Source organism: Tauraco erythrolophus, chromosome 4 (assembly GCF_009769465.1).
Source record: "Tauraco erythrolophus isolate bTauEry1 chromosome 4, bTauEry1.pri, whole genome shotgun sequence".
NCBI classification, from domain to species: domain Eukaryota; kingdom Metazoa; phylum Chordata; class Aves; order Musophagiformes; family Musophagidae; genus Tauraco; species Tauraco erythrolophus.
The window spans coordinates 62,839,721-62,865,195 of NC_141468.1; the positions used below are offsets into that span (position 1 = coordinate 62,839,721).

At 45.9% G+C, this 25,475-nt stretch overlaps 1 protein-coding gene across 4 annotated transcripts in view; it reads right to left on the minus strand.

Moving 5' to 3' along the window:
• Positions 1 to 25,475, minus strand: part of ABTB3 (ankyrin repeat and BTB domain containing 3) — a 177,788-nt gene that overhangs the window by 43,136 nt on the left and 109,177 nt on the right. For all 4 annotated transcript variants that reach the window (XM_086610271.1, XM_086610269.1, XM_086610268.1 and 1 more), the window contains 2 exons: positions 17,173 to 17,377; positions 5,277 to 5,429 (listed from right to left, as the gene is read on the minus strand). In XM_086610271.1, the coding sequence (XP_086466397.1) occupies positions 5,277 to 5,429; positions 17,173 to 17,377 (358 nt within the window). The remainder of the gene's footprint in view (positions 1 to 5,276; positions 5,430 to 17,172; positions 17,378 to 25,475) is intronic.

Consider the following 25,475-nt stretch of genomic DNA (forward strand, 5'->3'; position numbering starts at 1 on the left):
GTGTCACATTTTATCCCATTTTTCCCTCAACAACAAGTCTTTAATCAGTCTTTACTTGAAAAAAACATTTGAAGGCCTTGCACTAACAGCCTGGAATTTTCCTCAGATCATTTTTCATCCTTTTCAAATGTTGAGCACTACTATTATTAATCCTTAGAGTTATGGTACCACTCTGGGCTTTGTTAAAAATATTTCCCTCTGACCCTCTGATTTCATGAGGCAGCTCTTTCTCATCGCTAGGATAGAGGTTATCTGGTCACTCCAATTTGGGTGCATTAAGCCGCATAATTTGCTCTCCTTTTGATTACTGTTTTTCTATTTTCATAACCTTGCTGCTATTATTTATCTTTCCTTTCCCCCCAGGATTTTCTTCCCCAAAACAGAGGCAAAGCATTCACTTAAGTTCTTGAGTGATGGCCTCTGTTGGCACTGACGCACACCTCTCACAGGTGCCTCCTCAAGGCCAGCACCTACAGATACCAATTTCACCTCTGCATCACAGGAAGAGAGGAGAAAATCGTGCATGTCCATGGTCAGGAGGAGAGATAGGACCCAGACTCACAGGCATTCAGAGAAGAAAAGAGATATTTGTTGTGTTCACTATATGTGAGCCCAGCACCCACAGGGAACTCTGCCATAACTCAAGCATGGCACCTGCCTCCAGTTTGTGGCCGTGGTGGACAGTAAGGAATGCCACACAATCTATCTTCTCTACTGTTCAAGACAAAGGCACGAGCTTTTTCATTTATGGATAAGAAGAAAGCACTCCTCAAGACAACTAAACTCTGCTTCTCCTCTAAATCCCAGCCAGGAGATTTGCAGCCTGCTGGGGCAAGGGACAGGGGACTAACAAGCACGAGAGGGCTTCCTGAAACCCTCACGGCTGCAGAGAAATCTCCAGCTGGGGTAGGAAAGTCCCTAGACACGGGCTAGGTCAGCAACCCCACAAGGCATTCCTTCCCTAGCCAAGATAGGGTTCAGATGTTCACTGGGATGGGATGTTCTAGGGTTCAGGAGCCAGAACCCCATCCTCAGACAGTGCAAGCTGGGATCTCCTGAAATGCCTCCTCCTGCATCACTGGAAGGACCAGCAGTGAAGACACTGTGCACCTGATCCCCTTCAGCAAAGCACAGCACCCTTCTCAGGGACGATAGGGCTGCTTTCCAGGTCCAGGAACACCCAGAAAAAGCAGCTTTCCCAAAGAAACCAAACAGAAGATGACTTGGAATCAAAGAGGTGTCCCTGTCCATGGCAGGGGAGTTGGAACTAGATGATCTTTGAGGTCCCATCCAACCCTAACCATTCTACGATTCTAGGTCTGAGGCAACGTCAAGGGTAGAAGAGAATACTTCAAATAACACATGGGAATTGCCCTTTGTAGAAGGGAATTGCACTGATATCTCAGAGACTGTAGATTTTTCTTCAATTTTTGCCGCTTCTGGATATCAGAATAAACATGTGCATGCACGCACACACACCCTAGACTATATCCTTCTTTTAACCTCTGACTGGCCAGAAAATAGCCCTTCATCCAGTCAAGTGCAGAAGTGACAAAAGTCCTACGCGTGACATTATCACCTCTTCTGGGTCAGTTTGTTCCAGCATCTCTACATCCTCCAGGATGGCCATGGTATATTGCAAGCAGAAATGAAGCCACTCACCCTGATAAAACGCACAGCAGCCTTTGTGCTGAGCAATACAGGATGCTCCTCCCTTGCTCTGTTTCTCTGCCGTCAGCCCCCAGTCCCCAGATGTAGTCATCCATTAGCAATCCTCCCCACCACGTCTAACACATTGGGGGTTTTTCATTTTAAACAAATGTCCCACAGAACGGAGGAAGGAAAGACACGCAAAGAGCTTCTTGTATTTAGGTGGAGCAAGGGGAAAGGTACCCCTTGCAGATGTGAGGATGAGGAGCAGTCAAAACCAGGCATCTGTTTGGAGCCAGTCAGACCCAGTGCAGACTGCGAAGTGACACTACTTTATTGCAGCAGAAAGGCAGGTCCGCACAGTTTTTACCACTGTACCCCTTTTTGGCAACAAATTACTTTCATCCCTGATGCCTTCATTAATAAAAGGTCTAGAGCAGGGAGCAGAGCACCCACCTTCACCAGATTTATGCCAGCACAGAGCTACTGCGCACACAGTTCTCTGCTGACTACATCCAGCTACCTCAGGTGGCCCAACTGGGCCTGGGTGCAGGAGAGGCTTTATTCAAGTCTGGTCCCTCACTATGACAAAGAATATTTTGGATACAACTTGGGCTTCTGTCTCAGCTAGCTCTTTGGCATCCAGCAGTCAATCCATCTGTGAAACCTACCTCCTCAAAAAAGGTGGAGACAACTGGTCTATCTAAATCTTCCGCTCCTGGAAGAAGGTGAATATTTATATCCCTGCCTATCTCCCAAGGCTGAGGAAAGGGAAGAAACTTTCTGGCATGTCTGCTGCTGTAAAATGAAGAGACTAGGAAGGAGATAGGCAGCTCCTGCCTGATTCCAGCTTCCCTCACTGCTCAACCCAGGGCAAGAGCAGCTCCTCTTTCAGGAGATGAAAACATTGCAAGAAATTAAGGCAAAGGATTTTTAGAAAAGGATCAGAAGAGGGGAGAAAGAGAAGAAGTATTGGAATGAAAGGCAGGAAGAAAGCAGAGATTATTTACAAAGCCACATATCGAGAACCTCACTGCTGGAGTATGTGATTGTGCTGGGAAGTGTCACACGAACCTGCTGGGAGACCTCCATGCTGTAGTTCAGATAAGAAACTGAACATTTGGTTTTTATCCGAACTGATCCTGAACTTCATAGCCTTTGAGATCCTGCCAATCTCTCTCTCTCTCCCCCTCTCCCCATGTTGGGAGAAGCTGATTTTGCTCTTTGCGTTTCCAATGACAGGTCATGAATCAACACCATGGAATGATGCAATATCACATGGGACCACGGGAACTTTTGGGTTCAGGTCTCTCTATTTTAGGGACTAAAGAAGACTGCTAAGAAAAGCCTAGAAATTGAACCAGTTTCAAGGTTCTACTTATTAAGCTGTTTCTATAAAAGTCACAAAATACATCAAGCCAACTGCATTTAAAATCCTCCAGCTGTCATCCGTCACACAGTTTATTTGAAAAGCTATTGCCTGTGAAGTTGTCGCGTCGCTCGTCCCCCTTCCAGTGTTTGCATTTATGGAATTGATGCTTGCTGAGGACTTGATAGTTGGAAACTCTCCCTCCCTAATGGGGAGGCATGAAAGGTTGGCGCTTGCCTTAGTCGAAATGAGAAGTGCTCAGGGTCTGCACTGAATACAAATAAAAAATTACAAGCTGCAAGATTTCAAATTAACATCCTGATGCCTCACGTTATTCTTCAGAAAAGCTCGGTCCTTCCTTTGATCCCAGGATTACAGGCACATGGGCCCTGATTTGCAGCTACACAAGAACCTGCTGCACTACGCCGGCAGTATGCACAGACATTAAAATAAACCCAAAGTACACGGACACTCATTTGCAGATCTCTGCCAGCCCAGGAGAGTGAGACTGTCATTTCGGGACATCAGTGCGTGAATCAGGGCCCTACAGGCAGATAAGTGCACACCACAAAGTCTGGTCTCTCTAAAATCCAGAATTTGTCTCAGGAATTATTTCTCTTTTCATTGCCACCTGATTAATCTCAGGCTGTGCTCTTCAGGCTCATTCCCACTTGCAAGACAAGCAGGACAACAGCAATCACTTCTATTCTTTATGAAATGAATACTTGATGGCAACTTTAAATTAAGTGCTGATTTGTTCCTCATGATTAATAAATTCTTCTGCAGCATAATTCAACTCTTCCCAACTTTAAATGATTTTGAAACTCCTGGAAAATTGTCTAACAGTTCATGGCATTTTTTATATATATATAAATATATAAAAATATATATAAATATATACACACACACACTGACAAAATACACCTTTAAGAATGGTATATTAGTTTTCTTTTAATCCACAGATATTTAACTGTATATACCCTAATTTTTAAAACGGAGGACATAGAGTAGAAACATTATTGCCTTATTTGCAATCCTACATAAATACTGGAAGAGGTATTAAACTAATTGTGCCTTTTCAAAACCAAGTCCTAGGTCTTCAGAAAGTACGTAGTACCTATAAGTCCTGACATTTCAGCAGGGATACAGAACGCTGCACTTCTGGAAACGAGGGCCAAGATGGTCACATTGAAGGGAAGCAATTACAGTCAAGATTTGAAATCTGAAACGTTCAAGATTTTGCTTGTGAAATTCAACATATTTCTTCAATTAAATATTGAATAGCTGTGACTATAAAAAGCCTTTGCAGATCTTGAAGTAAAGTATTATACTCTCTGGTGAAAGAGCGTGTCAAGGCCAGAGTCAACAGAAGGCAGCTGCTCTGATGCAGGCTGTCACAGCTAATCATGCAGATCATCCCTCTGCTTTCTGTGTTGCAGGAAAGAATGCACCTAACTGCTGTACGAAGAGGCAGACTGCTGAGAATTGGGGCTTACGTACAAATTTGTGAAGCAATAGCAGTGAGTAATTTCTACTTTGGCAGATTCAGAATGCCTTTTCATATGAAAATCAAAACCAAATATATTCTTGACTCCAAAACAGCCCTAGATCATGCTTTTCTACATGTACATAATAATAAGGCAAAACAGACACTAAAAACATATCCTGGCAATAAATACTTTAAGACTTCATTAGAAAACCAAAAGGTCACATTTGATACACGACGAAGTAAAATTATCTAGGCTGACATTTACAACTCATTTGAACCGACATTAGCATGAAAAATACAATTTTACTGCAAGAGGTAGTCTTACCTATAAGTTTAAATGTGCCCTTTAAGCATTAATGCTGAAAACAAAGCACTGAAAAATATCTGCAGCCCTGCCAATTACATTTCAGTATTTTATAGCAAAGCAACGTGAAGCAGACAATTAGCAGAAGATTTCAGCCCCTCATTAGCAAGCAGAACCTAATAGTAAGAGAAAAAAACCACCACCGTATGAGCCCTGATGAGCAGATTACAGGCTCAACCCAGCTGTGAGATATTCAGGAACCCATTACCATGCAACCAGCTTATCCACGGATGTGAGCAAATACCGGGAGCCGATTTTGCAACGCACACAGCGACAAGCCCGAGCATCCATGCACCTCTCAAGGCAGGCAGAGAGCTCTCTGCCTGCCTGCCTGCTCACTCGCTGTCACTAGGAAAGAGAGACGCGTTTTGCACAAAGCAGCCGATCTTTTTTTGTGGACTTACTTTAACTGTCGAGGTTCGCAGTCAACTCCCGGCAGTAAGAGCCTCGCTGCCTGCCGTACGTCATCGCTGTCCACCGAGAAGCTGCGACGGTGCCCCGCGTGAGCCACGGCAACCCGTATCCACTCCATCAGGGGAGGCAGCACAATGAACGGCCTGGGAAAGCACACAGACATGAATGCTACAGTACACTAGCATCAACATAACAGGTAGAGAGGAGAGAGAGCAGAGGGGGGTTGTATGTGCATGTGTGTATGTGTGTGAGAATATATATATATAAAGAGAGAGAGAGAAGGAAACAAGCAAAACGAAAGCATGAGAGAGCAAACCAGCTCAGCAAATTCCAAGTGAGTCTAAATCAAGATGTCTCACCCTGTCTCCTGAGCAGGATTAATTTTAAGAGTGAGATTTATGAGCCATGCTCATTTATGGGGCTCCTACGAGGTCAGTGCAAGCCCTCCTCTCACCCTCCCATCCTTCGCACAGTGTATCCCAAAAAGAGGGCAGGAGCGACCGTGTCCTGCTCTGGCTGATGCGCTGGGCTGGGTACACTCCCTTGCCACTTTCCAATAGGGACAGGAGAACAAACGAGGGCAGAGAGGGGGGATGTCCCCAAGATGCCAGGGATGGAGAGGTGATGCGAGAGGAAGTCTCCAGCATCTCCTACCAACGCAACAGGCACCTCGTGCTCAGAGCTGAAAGCAGGACCTTTGCAGCTGATCCCGCTGTATTGTGGAGGTTATCTGTGAGCAGCATCAGAAATCAGACTGTCTTATTTCAGTTTTAGTGAGATCAAACCACCACACCTTTTGGGTACCAGCTGTTCCGCCACTTGAGCAAAAATACACAAAACCGCCCTCCCCCAGAAGTGGATGGTGGGACTCTGGGCCACAGTCCCCACTTAAACAAGACATGGACACTATCAGAGATGTGGTCCTAAACTCCACAAAAGCTGGACAACCCCATGTCCTAGTGGGAGCTGCCCAAGCCGTACGTGAAGCAGACAGCATACAGCTTGCTCCCATCTATGCTAAAAATTATTTGGAGACCACAAGAAAAATGCCAAACCTTAAATGAGAAGCACAGCTTCAAGTCTTAGTTTGGAGTTTAAAAAAAAAATAAAAATATCTGCAGCTGGATATCTTGGAAGGTCGCTGCTGCTGTTAGATCAGAGGGACAAAATTCCCAGAGCAATTCAGGATGCAGCAACTGCCCTCCCGTCCCCAAGAGGTTTTTGTGCCGGCTTCATCACCTAGCTGGGGTGTCCCAAATGGTGTCTCTTCTGCGGCTGTATACAGGAGACAAAGTCTGTGTGGGGAAGGGATGAGGAAGGGTAGAAGAAATCCCTCTCTATAAAAATAAACTAGAGAACTCTAAAAATTGTAAAATCATTAAAAAATACTAAAAAATACTGAATCTGTCCAAGAGCTACTTGAAAACTATGCTGAAATCCCTGTTTTCAGTCAGGACTGCTGAAAACTATTTAGACACAGTGAGAATGTTTCATGCACACAATGTTAACAGAGATCACAATAATATTTAAAAAAAAAAAAGATTAAACTTGTAAAGGACTACTGTCCTCAAGGAATGCCTGTAATGAACCTACTCTTACCACCTTCTTCTCTACCTTTTTCTTCTGTCTCATTTTCCTCTTTAACTGTATATTACCACATTCTCCCTGTTTATTAGCTCAGTATATCATCCTAATACTGGAAATGTTCCTTTTAGTGCATCATCTTTCCCTACTTTTGCTCTCTTCACATCTCCTGCTCCTTTTCATTTGATATTGCTTTCCCTTACTTGCATTCCCTTATGTGGTCCCTTTTCTCGGAAGGGGAAAAAAAAAGTCTGAATTAGGTGCCCAGTAGGCAAATACTTTACATTTTAAATACATAACTTTACCCCAAAAGGATCTACCCTGAGAAAAATAATTTAAGATTATGTTGATTCTGGAATATCCTTTTCCTATTTATAGCTCTTTATGCCATTTATTTATCTTTTGAAGACTTGACTTTACATAGCTCTGATATTAATATTCTTAAGGAGCAATGAGATATTTCACAAGCACCGAAGGACAGAGAAGCCCTGAGGCCACTAACTTTCCCTGGGACGCCGGGTTCCCAAATCTCACGGGTGCTTAAATGAACAATCTCCTTTTGAAATATGACATCTCTGGCTGACTTGCCACTTTCATCATTATTCTATTCAAACACATCTCCGCCACCTCAAGACCAGGCTGTGTTTTTTCCAAGGCTTTCTGCTCTCCCTAGACCTGCCGCGGCCACAAAAGGAGGCAGATAAGGACAGAACACATTCTCCCACAGCTCCCACGAAATTATTTCCATAACCCAGCTCGTTTGTCGTGACGGTGGTAGAGGTCAGAGGAGGGAGAGGGGAGAAGCAGAAGTGTAGCTGCACCTGGAAGGTGACCTGCTTCCCAGGTTGCCTGCTCTATGTGTTATCACAGTAGAAGGGACCCTCTCTTGGCGTTAAGTAGCTGGGGACAACTGATCGGTGGGAGTTGTTTTCATCACTTGCTGAGTGAACAACAGAAAGGGAGCTGCAAATCACACTGCAAGTGTAAAAATGCATATAGTTACCCATAAAACTTGCTGCTAGGAAAACAATTAAAGGAAAACTCAATTCTAGGTTATGGTTTGCATGAATAAACGCGGTCTGGATCAGAGAAATGAAGATATATAACATCTACTGGGCGAACAGAAGACCTGTGGCTAAACGGGGGACTAGGGGGTTCAAGCTTTCTCCTCCTCTTGTGCAAGCCAGAAACTCACCCAGCCCAAAATCTGCCCCACCACAGTAAGGAGCAGAGCAAATAAAATTATTTACAGCAAGTGTGATGACTGTACTATAAAATTGCATTTCTTTTCTTTCCTGGTCTTGTAAACTTCAACAGAGAAACAGAAATGAATGTAGTGATTTGGTACAATAAATCCCAAAAGGCAAGAGAATCAGTGTTCTGCAGAAGCAGGATCTTCTCTAAAGGCCAGTTTTGCTCCATACACGAGGATGTGATGTTCATTCACAATATATTACATTCCTTTTTCTGAGGCAAAAAAACCCCAACCCATCACTGCACATCTAAGCACGTCAAGGAATTTGTATTTTGAGAAGAGAGCCAAATATGGTTGAGTGCAATAGGTTAAAAATATCCTTCAAGAGTCTGTGCACCACATGAAGGGAATTTTTTTTTTTTTTTTAATGCTGTTTATGTGCCAAAGGAGAAAGAGGAACACAAAGTTATAGGGAGGTGACAACCCACAAGACAACGTGACATCAGCAAGACATATTTCACTTTTCAAATGACATCGTTGAAAAATGGGTTAGGCAAACGCATCACATCTTTGGCACATACATTGATTTATCTCTGCTGTACAAAGGCAGGTAACGACCAAGAAAGTTCGGTACTTTTGTGCTTCAGAGCAGACACGTAGCAGGTAAGTCACCTAGTTACATGTTTTGGAAGCGCACACTTTAATTAAACTAATCTAACCATGGTAGGAACGCGCTGGGCTTGACTCTGCCTGAATGATGTGGAACATCAGGAGCAACTCGATTGCTGCAGAAGCACCTTACAGGAGTGCGGGTCAGTGAGGGCTCTGATCTCCTCCTCCAGCCCATCTCTGTATCTGTGCTTAACTTTAAACGCGTGCTCCCGCCTCTTTAATTCACTGCAGTTGAAAACTAAGCATGAGCTTAAGTAATGTCCCAAATAAAGGATGAATTTCAGCACAGGCTTCTATTTTCCTGAACTGTCATCTAAGAGGAAAAATGTTCCAGATGTGGATGCAGGGAGAGATCTCTGCACAGAGCAATCCCCATCCCAGCCAAAAGGGCTGGGAGGTGGAGGAGGCCAAAAAAAGCAGACCCCAAAGGGCTGGACCCTTCTGTCCCCAGGTCCTTGGCAAGGGGACAGCCAGCTCCTCTTGGAGCATGCCTCCCTGGGTCCCTACTCAAACAGAAACAGGAATTATCAGTCTCTCACATTGCTGGTTTCTCCCTTCACGAAGCATCCCTCCTCTTTCCCTCTGGCGGCTCCACACTTCTCTCACAGCTATTTCGGGATGGCTCAGGGACCTGCAAACTCCTGTGCCTTGCAGACATCTGCAGGCAATACTCAGCCGGCACCACCCGCCGTGAGGAACAACCACTCGCCTTCCTCTCCCGTCTTGGATATCACATGTCCTTCCCCACATCACCCTCAGACATGGCAGCTCCCACCAGCACCTGCCCATGCCTCTCCCTGGCATGTTGCCCTCCACAGCAGGGCTGATGACCCCTCTGTGCCCCATCGGACATCAAACTGATCTTGTTTTTTGCAGGGCTCATGTCTCTGGGGTATGTTGAACAACAAAATAGCTTGCCAGGAAAGCAAATGTTATGGGAGGGGACCTAAATGCAAGGCATAACCCCTCCAATCGTGTCACCCTTTGCCCAAAACCCACGCTCCTCGCGAGATGCACACAGCAGTCCTGAGCAGCCCACCATTTCTCTCCTTGTCTTGCTGGCACAGGAGATATTAAAAGTCCCATCATGTATATGCAATAGCTCAGGTTTCTTCATTATTATGATTATTATTATCATTATTATCATTGTTGTTGTTATCAGTGGCAGTATACCTGTATATAAACAGGAGGAATCATCGGATGGAAGAACATGAGAAATGTGCACTGTAAAATCCAACAGGATACTGCATTATTATTGCATGGGTCTGCGAGAAGGCCGATGGAAGCTCCTTTTTAGACACCACCTGCTGCAACATTGGAGTTCGGAAGCACTAGGGCCAGCACTCCTACAAATTCCAGCTCTCAATAAACCCTTTCCCTGTTTTTCCCCTGTCCCTACCACCCTTGCAGGGCACAGACTCCATGCCACCCACTGACTGTGACTCCATGGTCCACCTTGCTGCCCAGTCTTTCAAAAGAAGGGCCACCACACACGCCCATCATCTTCTTGATTTCCCAGCAGGTTAAGCAGTTGTTCTCTCCATTTGCTCCCTCTCCCTTGCAGAGAGCAATCCACATTTTTGGCAGGACCCCACTGCCAGGAAAGCAGTGTCCTGCTTCACTCTCTCCTCCCAGCTCCCACTATCAGGGTGACTCCTCCCGAGCTCCCCTCTGGCAGGTGACTTCCTAACTATTTTTGCCAGGCAACGAGAGTCCCAAACAAGGGATTCTTGCCTGTCACCTCCTCTGATGTGCAGACTGAAACTACCTTCCTGATGGCATGCTCATCACCTTCGAATGCTCCTCACCCAGGCTCAGTCTGCTTCCACTGCCATGGCTCACAAATCCTGGACAGGCCACCAGCTCCTTGTTCACAGCGGAGCCTGCAGCATGCTCCATGACCAGGAGCTCATCAAATGTGCACAAGAGATCTCCCCAAATGATGACAGTGCTCAAAGAAAAAATTGTTGTTTCAAGTGCAGCACAGCAGCCTCTTGATTACCAGGGGCACTTCACATTGCTCTTCTTCAGACGCCAAACCCTTGTCCCACCACATGCATCAACCACCACTCACTGTATCAACCGCTACGGAGAGGACCGGCTTGATGCTCTGCATCACAATTGAAACAGAGAAATACCTCAGGGCTAATCGCATTCAGACGTGAATTCCCACAGCCACCTCGTGCTGTCGTCCTTCCCTCAGTTTCACCATCTGTGAGTGTACACAGCTGTATAGACCTGACCTTGCTTTATCTTAAGCACCTTCTGTATGGTGCAGTTACGGCAATTGCTTTGGATGAATTTCTGTCTGCAGGATCCTTTAGCTACTGAGGAGGATGCTGTTGCAGTAGGTGTTGAGTTCCTTTGCTCACTCCAGCCGAGTAGTGGTGACTGCAAACCTGCGTGGCAATGGCAGCCAAAGTGACCACGCAGGTCACTGTTGTGTTATTGCTGCTTTTGCAATTTTAGAGTTAATGGTGCTTCTGAGAAGCAAAAGGCTGTACTTTTGCAAGGAAAAGCCTACCTAGACAAAGGTACAGAGATGTTTCTGTTTGCAGACATGAGTCAGCAACTTTAACATTATGAAAAGGTCTTTTCATTTGTTTAGTTTTACATTTATGTCTTCACGGGTGGTTTTTAAAGAAAATCCCAGCATATGACTTGAAAAGCATTCTCAGTTCTGACAGTTTTCATTTAGAACGTACGATGAAATCATATATGCAATGCTAGTCCATTTTTAGCGTTATTGGAGGACAGAAAAGCATGTTTTTTCCAATGTTTAGCATCCACTTCACACGGGTTTCAAGGCTGCAAAACTCATCCTTCATATTTACATCATAAGCTACTTGTCTACAGAGCAAGGAAATACTTCCTGATGCCTTCAGAAGGCTGCCAACCCCGCTCCCGCCCAGGGACTCAGCAGCACTGACTGATGCACCACGTGAGTCCATGCAGCTGTCCCTTGCAAGGCAGCTCCTCCACCACCCCAGAAGTCCAGCTAAGGGTGACCCAAGTAACCAGCCTCTGAAAAAGTCAATTCTGCATTTTGTTCAGGCCAAAGGATCGATTCTTCTTGCTCTCACAACAAGCCTCAGCAAGATCTGCCTAGACAGAGGGAGGGTTTACTCTTATGCTTTCACGTATCAAGACATTGGCGTTCCAGAGTCCGCACAAGGGTATCCGCAAGTTGTGGGTTTTCAACTCGCATCCAGTGTTCAAACGTGCCATCCATGTTGCCTCTCCAGCATTGAAAACATCAATGGCTGAGACCTGAAATGCAACCGAGTCAAAGCGATGACTTGGCCAGCAACCTCAAGGGGGAAATATTTCACAGGCACTTTTGACATCAGATTTGACACAACTGCCTGCGACGTAAATCCCTGGAGAGATGCCAGTGTTAGGAGCGTGGCACAGAACGGCTTGTGTTAACACACTGTTCTCTCAGTGCTGCACACAACTTTCTCTCTTCAGAAAAAATCCTACAGCCATCCCATGGACAGTTTAAGCCCAGCTTGATATATTAGATGTAGAATACAACCCCAGCCCAGCAAGGACATATTGTCCAGCAGCCAACTTACGAACATCGCTTAAACTACTTCTTGTAACTGTGCAAACCTCACACGCTGCAGTCAGCTGCCAATACCATTTCTGAAGGGATTTTTAAAAAGTGGGAAGACTGATATTTAGGATGCAAATCTAGAGGATTTATGTAAGGATGGATTCGAGACTTCTTTTCAGTAGTTCCCAGTCAAATCAACCCTGACATTAACTTTGAGTTCAGTGAGGCCACGGTTTTACCATGTGAAGTATTCAATTAAATAGTCGATAAAAATATATAGGGTTATACGGGGCTATGCCATAGTAGCATATAAAGTATGTGTAATCCCTTTTTCAGATATACCTGTCAAGATTCATTCAGGTTTCATAGCAGGAATTCCGTATTCCTGCTGCTAGTGCTTTACCTGTTCTTCATTAGCATTCCCCATCATTCTCTCCACTCTCTGCTGGCCTTTGCTGGAGACTGCCCTACCTCTGGAGTTTGTACCACATAATAATTTAAATCAGGGACACATTTCCCTAGTTATATTCTTACTGAAAGTGTCCTGCAGGTATAATCTGTACAGATTATAATCTGTGTAATTTGTACAGACATGGCTGTACAAATTAGAAAGCTGCTTTGAAAGAGTTCAAGTTATTTTATAGCAGTGGAACACCCCTCTCATTAAGGGGGCCGCATCACATTAATTAGCCAGGTACACTAATAACTATCCAAATCATGAAGTAAAATTCAGATGATAACTGCAACCCTTCCCATCAACCACAAATGACTACAGGCTACAATTTGCACATGTGTGCATGTGTGGGGGATATATATATTTTTGTGTGTGTCCACGTGCCCATGCAAGGCAAGCAGAAAAATAAAAAGCAAGCAGTAGCTCATGAGAGTTTCCTAAGGGATGGCTCTGCATACAAAGAAAAGTAGTGAAGGAAAAGTGAAAAGAAGGTTAAAACCAGACACGTGTCCATCAATTCAATTAAGACTCGAGGGGAAAAGCTAAAGGCTGCTGGGCAGTACCTGGTGTTAACGCTCCTCCAAGGCGGAGCGGCAGAGGAAATGCTGGAGAGGGAACTTTGCTGCCGTGTGAGCAGAATTAATGAGTGGTTCTGGACCGGCTGAGCTGCTGCTTCTCAATGAGTTGTTAATGGGGAACATGGAGAGTTAGGAAGTAATGAGGACTTTGTCAATACAGCTGTGGATAAAAGTGGGTAAGGAACCACTCAAGGAAAAAACCATCACACAAATCTGCAACTACAGATTCTGCGCTTTCCGGTGCTTAAGAAATTACTTGCAATAATTTTGGAAGCATTATAGAGGCTGAGAAGCAAAACAGAACCACGAGACAGATTCTTTTATTAAACCAGAAGCAGCAAGCAAGAAATCTTGGTAACACTGGTCTCATCTACAATTTCTTCCTTTTTTTTTTTTTTTTTTAATTACCAGGAAAGCAAAAGAATGAACAAACCTAAATAATCCACAGCTGCCCGCAGGTGGAGGTACCAGAGGAGCACTGCTTTCACAGGCAACACCCGGCACAAGACAAATCTCTCCATTACATCCCAGCTGGGTACATTAGGGAAGTACCTCAGGAATAGGTCCACTCCACCTCCTCCCTGTACCTCCATGCCTGCCCAAATAGCTGTCTATATCCTCACAAGCAAGTACAAACCTCCTCCTGTACCTCTACACCTGCCAAAATAGCTGTCTACATGGTACCCAAGGCCATTAGATAACACACTCCAGCAGGACCGGCTTGCGTTGATGTCAACAACACAGCCAAAAAAATCAGAAGTCTTCTTCCAAAGCGACCAGATTGAAAGAAGAATATGAATTGGGGTGGGAGGGGGTCACACGTCCATCTTATGGCTGGGTTTGTTGGCATTTAGGACGTGGGGAATCTTTTCCAGGTTTTTCTGAGCAATCTTGGACACTTTCCACCTCCTCCCATGAAAGCAGTCCCTCCAGCAAGAGCTTCTCTGTAAAATCATTTTTCCTTTTTATTTCACGTAAAGAAACAGTATTAAAACCACACCGCATTCTCATTTCTTCACCTCCAGGAAGAGCAAACACAGAGAAACACTCCCTATAAATGAAGCGCTGGATTTATTCAAGGGTAAACATCCCATTTTACGCGTTCCCCAAGACTTTGAGGGAGGTATCGCTTTCTGTGCTGGAAAGTGCTAAGCCAGGCAGGACCTCCACTGCACCACCTTCCCTCCTGTATCCAGCCTCTGCAGAAGGCATGAAGAGCGCCTTTGCAGCTCCTGAACTTAATCCGGTTCAGAGCTGAAATCCAGGTGGGCTGGAGATGGGTGGGAAAGATGGGAGCAGCTCTCACGGGGCCATCGAGCCCCATAAGAGCCGGGGGAGCTCTCGGGCCACATCCCACAGCCCTCTACATCCTGGGCGTGCACGGTCAGGGAGGAGGGGGCCAAGACAGTAGCCAAGTTGGCTTCACATGAGCCAAGGACAACCTTTGTTTCATGGAAATACTGCCTACAGCCAGATCCACGCTCCTCTGCGCCAGCACGGACACAGAGAGGCCAAGGATGGGGAAAGAGGCCTGGACCTTCTTGCTTCCTTCTGGGCTTCTTCCCATACAAAAGCAATTGCCGCAGCTGGAGAAGAAGAGAGGCAATACAGCATGTAGATATAGCATAAAGCTTGGAAATATTATCCATACAAAAACATCATGTTTAACAAACTCGCTCCCCTGCAATGCACAAAAACTTATCATGGAAACTGAAACCACCAGAAATAAGTCATGAATCACAAAGCACACTTGCATTTAAAAACCAAATGGGAAATAGGTAGGAAGGCTCCTCAGAGCACTAAAGAGAAGTCAGCTTCACCGACCTCTCCTCCGGGCAGCACAGGATGGTTGTGTCCAGCTGATGAGGCTGCGGAGCACAATCCCATGGAAATACCCAGGCTCACACTTAACCCTACATCATTCCCACTCCAGCGCTAAGTACTAACGCATGTTTGATTAGGCAACAGAAGGAGCATCTGCTCCTTCCAACAGTGACCACAAGCTCTTGGCAATAACACCGAGTACTTGCTCTGGCCCTAACCGCACACCGCAGTTGTTAAACGGCCCTGCCAAAGGAAGACGTCGTGCCAGACGAAGTATTCAAAATAAAGCAAAGAAGAACAATTGCTTCAAATAATCAGCATTTCAAGTGCTCTAATGAAGAGAACGTGTATTAAGGTGACCTCAGAGAAAGGAAAAATCTATTAAAGCAAACACTGAAAGTGATTTTTCAAATATTCCTGCCCTTTTCACTTTCCACAGGGAAGTTGGCAGAGATCTTACAAAAGCGGAGCCTCAGCAGTATTCACCTTTATATTCCCACTGGTTCCAGTGGCATTACTCCCACAGATGGGGACTACAGATCAGGTGAGAGTATTTTCTAATTTTGGTTATTTTTTGTGCATACTAACCACTCTTGGACACGAGTTAGGCCTTCTGCAATAACAGGGCTGGATGACAAATCATGAAGTTAAAAATAATTTAGAAAATGAGAAAATTCTGGATTTTTGTCATCTATTTTTTTTTTTCATACTTTGGAAACAATAGAGCAAAAAGTGACAAACATGCTTACAGAGCGACCCAAACTTGAAAAGAAACAAAATGCCATCCAAAGGCAAATGGCAAAATTCCCAGTAACATCATTAATGCCAGAGTTTCATCTCGTACGCTTTTCTGTGAATTGATATAAAAGCATCTCAATGAAGATATCATATTATATACCATTTACGATTACACATACAACGAGATTCTCAAATGCAGCTTTTGAGATGCAGACCTCATACTGAAACAATAACCAAGTCCTGTACGCGTCGCTCTCGGGGCACACGTGCAGATCAGAGTTTGGCTCACACGTACAGCGCGATATATACATTGGGATGCAAATGTGGAGCCCAGCTTGAAAAAGCAGCTTGCATTTGCATCCCCATGATAGCCATCCTAAAAATGAATACCCAGCACTTTCCAAGCACCAGCCACTCCTCTCGTCTCCGTACTGCGGAAGCCTGGTTTAGGGATGGTGAGAAGCACAGCAAGGAAATAGCACAGCGTGCCTCAGCACGCAAGCGGAGGCTTGTGTCACTAGAGGGTTTGCTGGGCTTTTGACAGGAGATGGCTTTATTTTCTTGGCCAGCAAGCTGTCCCGGTTGCTTTCTGCAGTGCCTGGGTGCAGAGCTGCCCTATGCTAGGCACCCTGCCTGCCCACACTTGGTAATCCCATCACTGCTTCAGTGGTGTCTCCTTCTCTCCTTATGGGAAACCTCGAGTCAGGATGGGGCCTCAGACGTGCTTCCCCTGCCCTGGCCATCCCCAGAGAGGGGGACCACAGCAGCACAGCCCTGCCACATTCCCGGCCGGGGCAGGCCCGAAGTTACTCCTGTGCCCAGGTACTTGGCACAGCTGGAGCACATCATCTTTAACGACCTTTCCTTTCCACACACTACTCTATTCATTTTCCACTTCCCCAATCGCATCTGTCGAGCCTTATTAACACGCAGAAAAAACACATTTAAACCCGAACCTGCTAGGCCAGAAATAGAAGTTCTCATTTTCTTTTCCAAAACACAGAATAGCTGAGCAACAACGAAAGGAAAAGGAAATCTCTCCTGAGTGCACATCTGGAACCAATTTGCTGTATGTAGCCACTGGGTGTCACTTTTGATATATATTGGGTCAGCCACGCAGCGCTTCAGCGAGAGAAATGGATTTCAAAGAGGTGATACTAAACCAAAGCAGACTGCTCCGCAGCCTCTCACGCACAAGCTGTAATTAGCAATTAGCCAGCCAGGCTGATTTATTAACGAAACGTCTTTGCCACGACGTTGAGCACCATGCAGTGGCTCTTACCTCTCGGTCTGCAGCGTGACTTTTGACGGCTCCACGTTAGGGTTTTCCCACTCCATCTGCGGACAGTGCATGAAGTAGCAGAGGGTATACAGAGCCTCTGGCTCCCAGTAGAGTGATCCCTGCTTCTGGTGCATCGGCGTCCCGTTCCCATGCTGCTTGGCGTTGAGGGGCTGGAGGTGGTGCATTGCTCGAGACACCAGGTCGCCTGGAAAAAAGCAAAAGCGGGGTAAATTTTTGTCTGCCTCTCCCAAAAGTTTTCAAACCAAAAGGCGTGCCAGGTTGGTTTTCCCTTCCATTTATGCATGTGCAAACAGTAAAGGGTAGGACAAGATCTTATGCACTGCTCATTACCAGGTCGTACTTTGCCTGGTGGTTTACGCAACGCAGCATGACATACCTGGGCTGCAGACAAGCCCCCAAAGGCCTGGGGAAGATGGGTTTCTGCAAATACAGTGTGTCAGCAATGTCAGCACTGTGAGAAGAGCCAGTATGCCGGGGCTGGGCTCACAGCTACCTACAGGCAGTCCTTGGAGGCTGCCAAAACATCCCAGTCCCAAAAACAAGCAGTGGGGATGATGCAGAGCGTCATCAAAAGTTGAATGCTCCTGAGTACAGAGCAGCAGGGAAATGCTGCCCCTCGTAATGGGGAAGGAGGCATTCAGATAATGCACAGAGCACTGCGGAAGCATGTGAAGGGACACATGGGTGAAGGAAAAAGGGAAAAAAAGATTGCGAAAAGTCAGTATCAGAAACGTGCAACTGAAATTACAATTTGTAAGGCCAGGCTGGGCCAGGAAAACTTGATGTTAGCAGAAGAGCAAAACTTGTGAAGTAGGCTCACCCAGCCCCTCAGGTTTCCAGAGCACAGAAAACGGCCCATGAGAAAGACGTTTGTTGTCTCCCCTGTGCTGATGTGGTTCTGGGTGCTTCCTCGCAGAGCAGGTATGGGAAACCAGCCGCAATATACGGACCCGGATCAGCAAAGCCAGCAAGCAAGATTAGCAGGCAAATATACGGGGAAGCAGCAGTGAGTCCCTGAGCACCGTACTGATTGTAACTAATTAACTAAAGCATCTCCCTCCGAGGCAGTGAATTTTACGTTTGTTGACTAGTGACCACTCTATCAAACGCAGCGCAACAACTGTGGTTATAAACTGCCTGTTTTCACACGTTCAAATCTCTCTGAGAGTGCTTTGGGGGGAAATAACAATCTCAGATCAAATCAGATGGTTTGTTTAAAATGAAAATCTAAGCAAGAGCCCTTTGGGTCATTCTTAAGCTATACGAAAGCGAGCGATGGGGAAAAGAGGACATAATTTTCCAGAGTTAAGAAGAAGTCACACGCTTTCTGTTATTTGCCTCTCCCAAGCGACCACTGAGCACTGAAACTTGGAAGGAAAAGTTGGAAATGTACACCGAGGTAGGAACATAAAACCAAATCGTGTCGGTGGGGGGAAAGGCTGAATAATAAACTCTTGGGCAAACTGAAAGAAGAACTATTTTAACTGTGTGCAAGGCAGAGCTACAGGTTTTTTTGCAAAGTCCCACCCCTGTGAACACATCACAGCACATCACCTCTCTCCAGCCTCACTCGCGCAGAAAATGCTGCTGCTGCGATAACATGTACCAAGGAGAACAGAAACGTCTCGTCATAAAACACTCAGCCCAGTCCTCCAAAAACACAGCCTTGAAACCATGAAGAGAAGAAAACCGCTGGCATGAGAAAACTGCCGAGTCCATGATTTCAGGGTTTTGACACAATTTTTTGCTGCACTCTGCAATACTCCTCTGATTTGAAGCTTTCATTTTAAAATAGTTTCTGTCTTTTCCCTCTGCCAGGAAATTGTCGTGACAGGACCAATCTTGCAGCTCTGCATGCTCATAATTTCCGAGAGAAGCCGTGCATGTGGGAAGCCTGCATGACCAGGTCTGTGGCAGAAACAGATGTGCCTCTGAGATGATTCCCCAGTCCTGCAGAAAATTATCTGCAGGCGACCACAGCAGCAGGACCACAGTTTAGGACCTCCTTCTCTCAGCCCACTCTGTCACAGCAGACGTGCACTGCCAAGCCTGGCGCAAGCCAATTTAACTGCTAGCAACATTGCTGATAGTAAAAATAAATTCCCTCTCTTTTTTTCTCACAAAAATTTGTGTAGAAGTGCTGGCTGCAACATTCAGGTTTAACAATAATAGCAAAAGCAGAGAAAAAGGATTTGCACTAAATTCAGCCTTTTCAGACCCAAGCCGCTACAGCACTTCAGCATGTGGTTGAAGTTAAGCACATGACTAGTCTTATTTTCAGTGGATTGAGATGGCAGACACCAGGGAACGCCTCTGACTTCTGTACTGATGTAGACTTCTGCACTGATGAAAAAAAAATCAGAATGCAATTTAGGCCCAGATTCAGGCAGCTGCATTACTTCATCCCCATTCCTCCCCGAGCGCTGAGGCGATGTGACTTCGATGACACATCCAGCACCAGAGGAAGCTGCCCAGTGAGTAAGGAGGGAAAGTGGCTGCAAGAATGACGGAGGCAGGGTGGGCAGCTCAGCGTCGCTGCTGATGCAAGGCTGGAGGAAAACTTGAGCCTCACTGAAATCACTGGCAAAGCTCCCATCTGTTTCAATATGACCAGGAGTTCACCCTTTTATTCTGTATTTCCTCAACTGCTTCTTAAGAAACCCAAACCAATTCATGCTATTAAAGCTGAATTAATGCTCTTTATGTTTAAGCCTCATTTAATTACATTATACCAAAAACCAATTGGCTTAGATCGTGCTTGTGCCTTTGCTATATTATGTCTGGTTACATTTCAAATAATTTTTATATTAACAATTCCTCTGTCACAGACAACTCAAGGCTTAAATAATCAATACCTATAAAGCATCGAGCTTCACAGAGGACAGTATAGTAAGCATAAACAGCTGCATTATAAGCCTGGTACCCAACAGGCAGAGTACTGGAGGTAGGATGGGAATCACTGCTCTCTATTTTATTCCACAGCGTAACCTCAGACAAGCCACTGCATGGCCCTGGTGCCCTCTTCCTCCTCCAGCCACATCAAGTTACGGTGCAAATTCTTCAGGGCAGAGACTGTGCCTTAGCATATCTGTGCACCAGGATCAGTGCCAAGAAGGGACAAGGGAGCTGACAGATGCACGCACACGCTGTATGGTAGTACTTATGCATACTCTGTAAAACGTAGCATAGTGTAACATCTGGTTCAAGATGCACGTGTGTTGTTTCAGTCCCCACCACGTTTTGCTGCTTCTATTCTTCCTTGCCAAATATGCTTTTGCTTCTCCGTTTTCTTCTAAAGAATATACCAAGAGTTGAAATTCTCTTTGATCCTGGCTAGGGCACTCCAAAGCCCATGGATGTGAAACCAGCTCCATGATGGGACTCACTGGTCTGGTCTCCAGCAATCAGTCAGCTTGAGTTTCGTCTGGGAAACCCAACCTGTATTTGCTCTCCTTGTCAGCTGCAAAAGCCACAGTACATCTGAACACCAAGGGCAACCTTGAATTTGTGGCCAAGAACAGAGAGGGAAGCCCCTTCATGACATTATGTTAGCTGTGTCTGCTCTTCAGAGCCGTGTTCAGCTACAGCAACACTATGTGAGAGGAGGTTACCTGCTCACATCATCGCTGGCTCTTCTGCCTCTTTTTTGGCCCTGAAAACACATGTCAGATATCAACTGAGTGCATCTGGAAGACCAATAAATTAAAAAAAAACAAACATAAAAAACAAAAATCCCAGTAGTTGAGCCGATCCTGTAACTCCAGGGCCGTGGCTCTCGAGGGCGGTGGCACCACGACACAAGTGGCTCGGCGGGGATCCCTGCCTCACCGTCCCCCGCGCTCATTCTCGCCCCTTTACCATCGCCTGCAACCCATCTGAGGAACAGACTGGGGAGCTGATCTGCCTGACAAAAATCTTCGCCAATTTTATTTTGTTTTTAATTTAAATCAAATAAACACTTCCACAATTTATGCAACATAAGCCAAGCAAGCCAACGCACAAACTGCTCTGCTGGCAGAGCCAGGGAGAGGAAGACACCACGTTGTGCGGGGTAGACACACAAAAATAAGTGAACAGCGAGGCGGGGGGATATTTGCGGATGTTTTTGTTACCAAAGCTGGGAAGCGACAAACGGAGGGCAGGCTTCTAGAGGGCAGAAAAGCTGGTGGCAAGCCCCAGGCCGGCACTAACTTGCAGCCCTGGCTCAGGATAGGGAAAAGCTCTGGCAACACAGCTCTGTGCTGGAGCTCGTCAGCCCGGAGGAGAAATGCCGTGTCTCGCACGCCGGCTAGCAAAGGGCCCGCAAAACCATCACCGCATCGCAGCATGCGGAGAGCTGCCGCCGTGGCTGCCAGCATCTCATCCTTTCCCCAACTAAAGCAGGACTTGTCCATCGCTGCTGCTGTCAGTTCAGCACGGTTTATGGATGCAAGGTCCACATACATTTGAGTTAAAGATTGAAAATATTATGTAGTGATGTTGTGACATGGGCCTGGTTTAAGGCAATACAGAATATTCAAGGAACAGCTTCACTGACTTCAGGCCAAAGATGAGATGTGACAGGGAAAGTTAAGCTACTCCAGTCTGTATGGGGGTGGTATATTCAACAACATACAGCACACAACTGGACTGCTCAAACTCTCTGCACAGTAACCAGCTAAGCTTTTTTTTTTTTTTTTTTTTAAACTGTGTTTGGCTTTGGTAAAAGCTATTATCACCGCTCTTACTATTTTAGAGCCCAAAGTTTAAAAAATAACACATCTGTTTCCAACTGTGTAACAGAGAAAGGGACAAAAAAAAAGAAGAAAAGCAAAAAGAGGAGGAAGAAAGAGGAAACGATAGATGCCCCGTGCCCACTTCTGAGAGATTTTATGGTCTGTCATGATGGACCTCATCTTGCAAACATGCTTGCCTAGGAGCAGGCTTGCTGCTTTCAGAGGGATAAATTTCCAGGGCCTGAAACGTTCAGCTGTGTGTGTTCCCAAAACCACGACCCAGAGGTCAATGACGCTGGACTGATCCATACATGGCCACTCCCTATGACACCCACCTCGAGCTTTTTCTGTTCCAAAAACATGTCCTAAAACCACAAGAACAATGTAACGACAGTATTTTTCATGCTGAAAACAAGTCACACAGTTTTTTCATCTGAGCATTTCCTTCAAGGTCCAGGGCAGAGAGGAGGATCTCTGTTTCCACAGCAGACCTCTTCCAATGTGATGCCCCATCAAGGCACCGTGTGAAACACAAGCAGGCCATGTTTCTAGTGTAACAGCATCCTGCAAGCAGCACCCATTAGTTTTTATACTGCTGGGCTGATATCCTTCCCGCTGTCCATGACTCCAATCCATGTAGCCTGCTCTTGGGAATCATGCCCTGTGGTGGAAGCATGTTGACAGCAGCACTGTTACTGCTTTGCTATGTTACCTGGGTGAACATTGTCTACTGCAAAGAGGTGGCCAGACTCATAGACTGCAGTTGTGTCTGTCCTTCAAAGTCCTTAACATCCTCCTGTATCCTATCTAGACCAAAAAAAGGAGTGTCGGTCTGGGAGCTGCACTCCAGATGCCAGTTTCATGTCACGAAAGTTTCCAAAGTTTGCCCCTTTAGAAGCATGTGAGCCAGAACGCAATACTCACTTTCTCGACTTGGATTCATTTCACACCTCAGTATAGATGTCTTGGATCTATGGTTTTGCTCATAACCAGATTCAGGGATACTGTATTGAAAACATGAATTATAACCCTGATAATAGTCTATTCAATCAGACTGCTACCCGGTAGCCATGGCCATCCTGCATCATTCCCACACTGTTACTAAGTCTCTTTCCCTTTCTACCTCCCTGTGGCCTTTGGTTTCTGTATCAAAGCAACGCATTGCTACAGCTCACTCCAGCATATGCCTGTAAGCGCATGAATGAGGGTGAACATGAGTAGTTGAAGTGTCTCCTGCACCACGGCAGTTGCCTCCAGCCATCCGCTCAGTCAGCCGCCTGAGCCATCCCTATGCTCTTGATTTTAGCTGCACTGTTCCTCCACGTTTGCTCTGCCTCTGGTGTTGCATCAATCTCTATGTTTCAAAAGTCAGCTGAGCAAAAATTGCTCGAGTGAAACCATTCCTCAAATGATTTACTGGAGGTCTTTCTATCATTAACTCATGACGATTCATCTATACCAGGAAAGGAGTGTGCAGAGAGCTTGAGTAGGTGCACACTAGAAAGCGTGTGGTATGTACTTCACTGTGCAAATGCTCTTAGCACAAAGTATCTTCAAACATGAAGTTACGCTATTCTTGGCACACAGTATACTCCAGATTCAAGAGCCAGCTGCCTCGGGCTGCAGGTGTGCTTGGGCTGCCATAACCCACAGTCAGGGGAGCATCCCATGTGCAATAGATTGACCGTCAAGCTCACCTTGCAGAAACCTCCCCATCTTTGCCATGTCTGCTTGCCCACATTGTGCCCTTATGTGCATTTCCTACCCCACGCGATCTTTTCTTCTCTTAACAGTCATCCACCTCTCCCGCAGAAGAGCAAACAAAGGAGCTGTCGTCCCAAACTCTGAATTCAGTGTCAAAAGACAGGACTGGGATAAGAGCAGCCCATTTCCTGACAGTGGCTTCCCTGTGGCCTCCCACAGATCATTTAACCTTTTATCTCCACTTATCGCACCATCACAAGATGCTTCTATTTATATTACAGGGTAAGTGTTTGTGTGCGATTTAGTGTTTTCAAAGCCTTTGAAGACGGAGAAATTAGGGATTGGATTTATCCATAAAAAAGCCACAATAATAATTAAACCTTTTCAAGTTCACATACCTATTATAACAACACCGACCTCTCCAATCTTCTATTATAACAACAACTTCGAATTCTCCAATCCAATGCGGCAAGCATGATGTTTGTGTTTGGTTCCCCTTAAACCACGTCAACTCCAAACAAAACAAGCTTTGACTCAGTTGAGCTATTCATCTGCCAATCTGATGCAGAACCTTCCTTCTGTGGACCGCCACTGCCTTATGGACCACTGTTCTTGGATTTTCTTTGGCCTGATGTAGATCCATGTCCCCAAAACTCTGAATTTAAGAACCTCTCATGTAGGCCAGCTGAAGAGTGCTCACCCTGGACTGACCGATTGCCTGTGCTCTACACAGCAGGGACAGGGAGGACTGCAAACCTAAGGAAAGGAAAATGCTGGTTTAACCCCAAGCGTGCTGTGATGCACAGGAGTTCAGGAGTGAACAGGAGTCTACACCTCAAAGGTGATGTATGTGGGGGGATCCTGACCTGATACACTGGTGTATCAGGGAAGGGTGGTGGAGGGTTGGACCTCCAGCATCCCCCACCCACCAAGGCAATGCCTTTTGCCTCTCAACTGCAAACCTAAGTGGGCTTAAATACACAAGGTAGAAGACCCGGAGGAACAAGAACACCTGCGCAGGGACAGATCTCGTCTCAGCCTCCAGGAAGGCAAAAGGGGGCTGAGTCTCACCCATGGGGGGAGCCCCCAAAGGAACACTGACAGCAGGTGGGGACCCAGGCAAGCGATAGCTGCCTCTGTTCAGCCCCTGTAGCCCAAGATAGGAATCCACTCCCTGGTCAGCAGGGCAGTCAAAGGGAAAGTAAAGTCTTAGCAGGGTGTAGACTGGTACGTTCAAATTATCCTCCCTCCCGCTTCGTTTCCACTGATAAATAAATGTATTGCTTTATGGTTTATGATCACGAGCATCTCAGGGGGAAGGAAAGAAAAGCAGGGGGTCATTTGTAGCTGTTAAGTAACCTTCTGTTAAGTAACTGCATGCTTCTCATGCACGGATGCAGACAGTGAAAGGAGGCTCAGGTCCATCACTCGGAGAGGGCTGCAAGGGGAACGGAGAAGCGGCTAAAGGAGCCTTCAACAGCTAGCATTTAACAGAGGCAAGAAACTACCCAGCACTTAAGCACTGCATTAATTTGTCTTGTGCTCTTTCCTGGGGGACAAAGGGGCACCTCAATAACATCTCTTTCTAGTTTTTACATGTGGAGTGGATGATGTAAGGATTGCAGCAAGGAGGAACTGCAAACGAGAGGCCCAGTGAGCCGTGGGAGAGTGAGGACATAGAGATCTTGTGCGATAACCCAGCGGAGGACCCTCAAAAACTAGGAAGAACATCACCACATCTGGAGAGTGTCCACACAGGTTGCCAGTCTATGGCCAAAACTGACTGAAGGGGTAGTGCTGAAGGGAGCACCACCATCTGAATTGCAGGTTTCAGCTAGTACCTCTGCTTAGCTCAGCACTGCA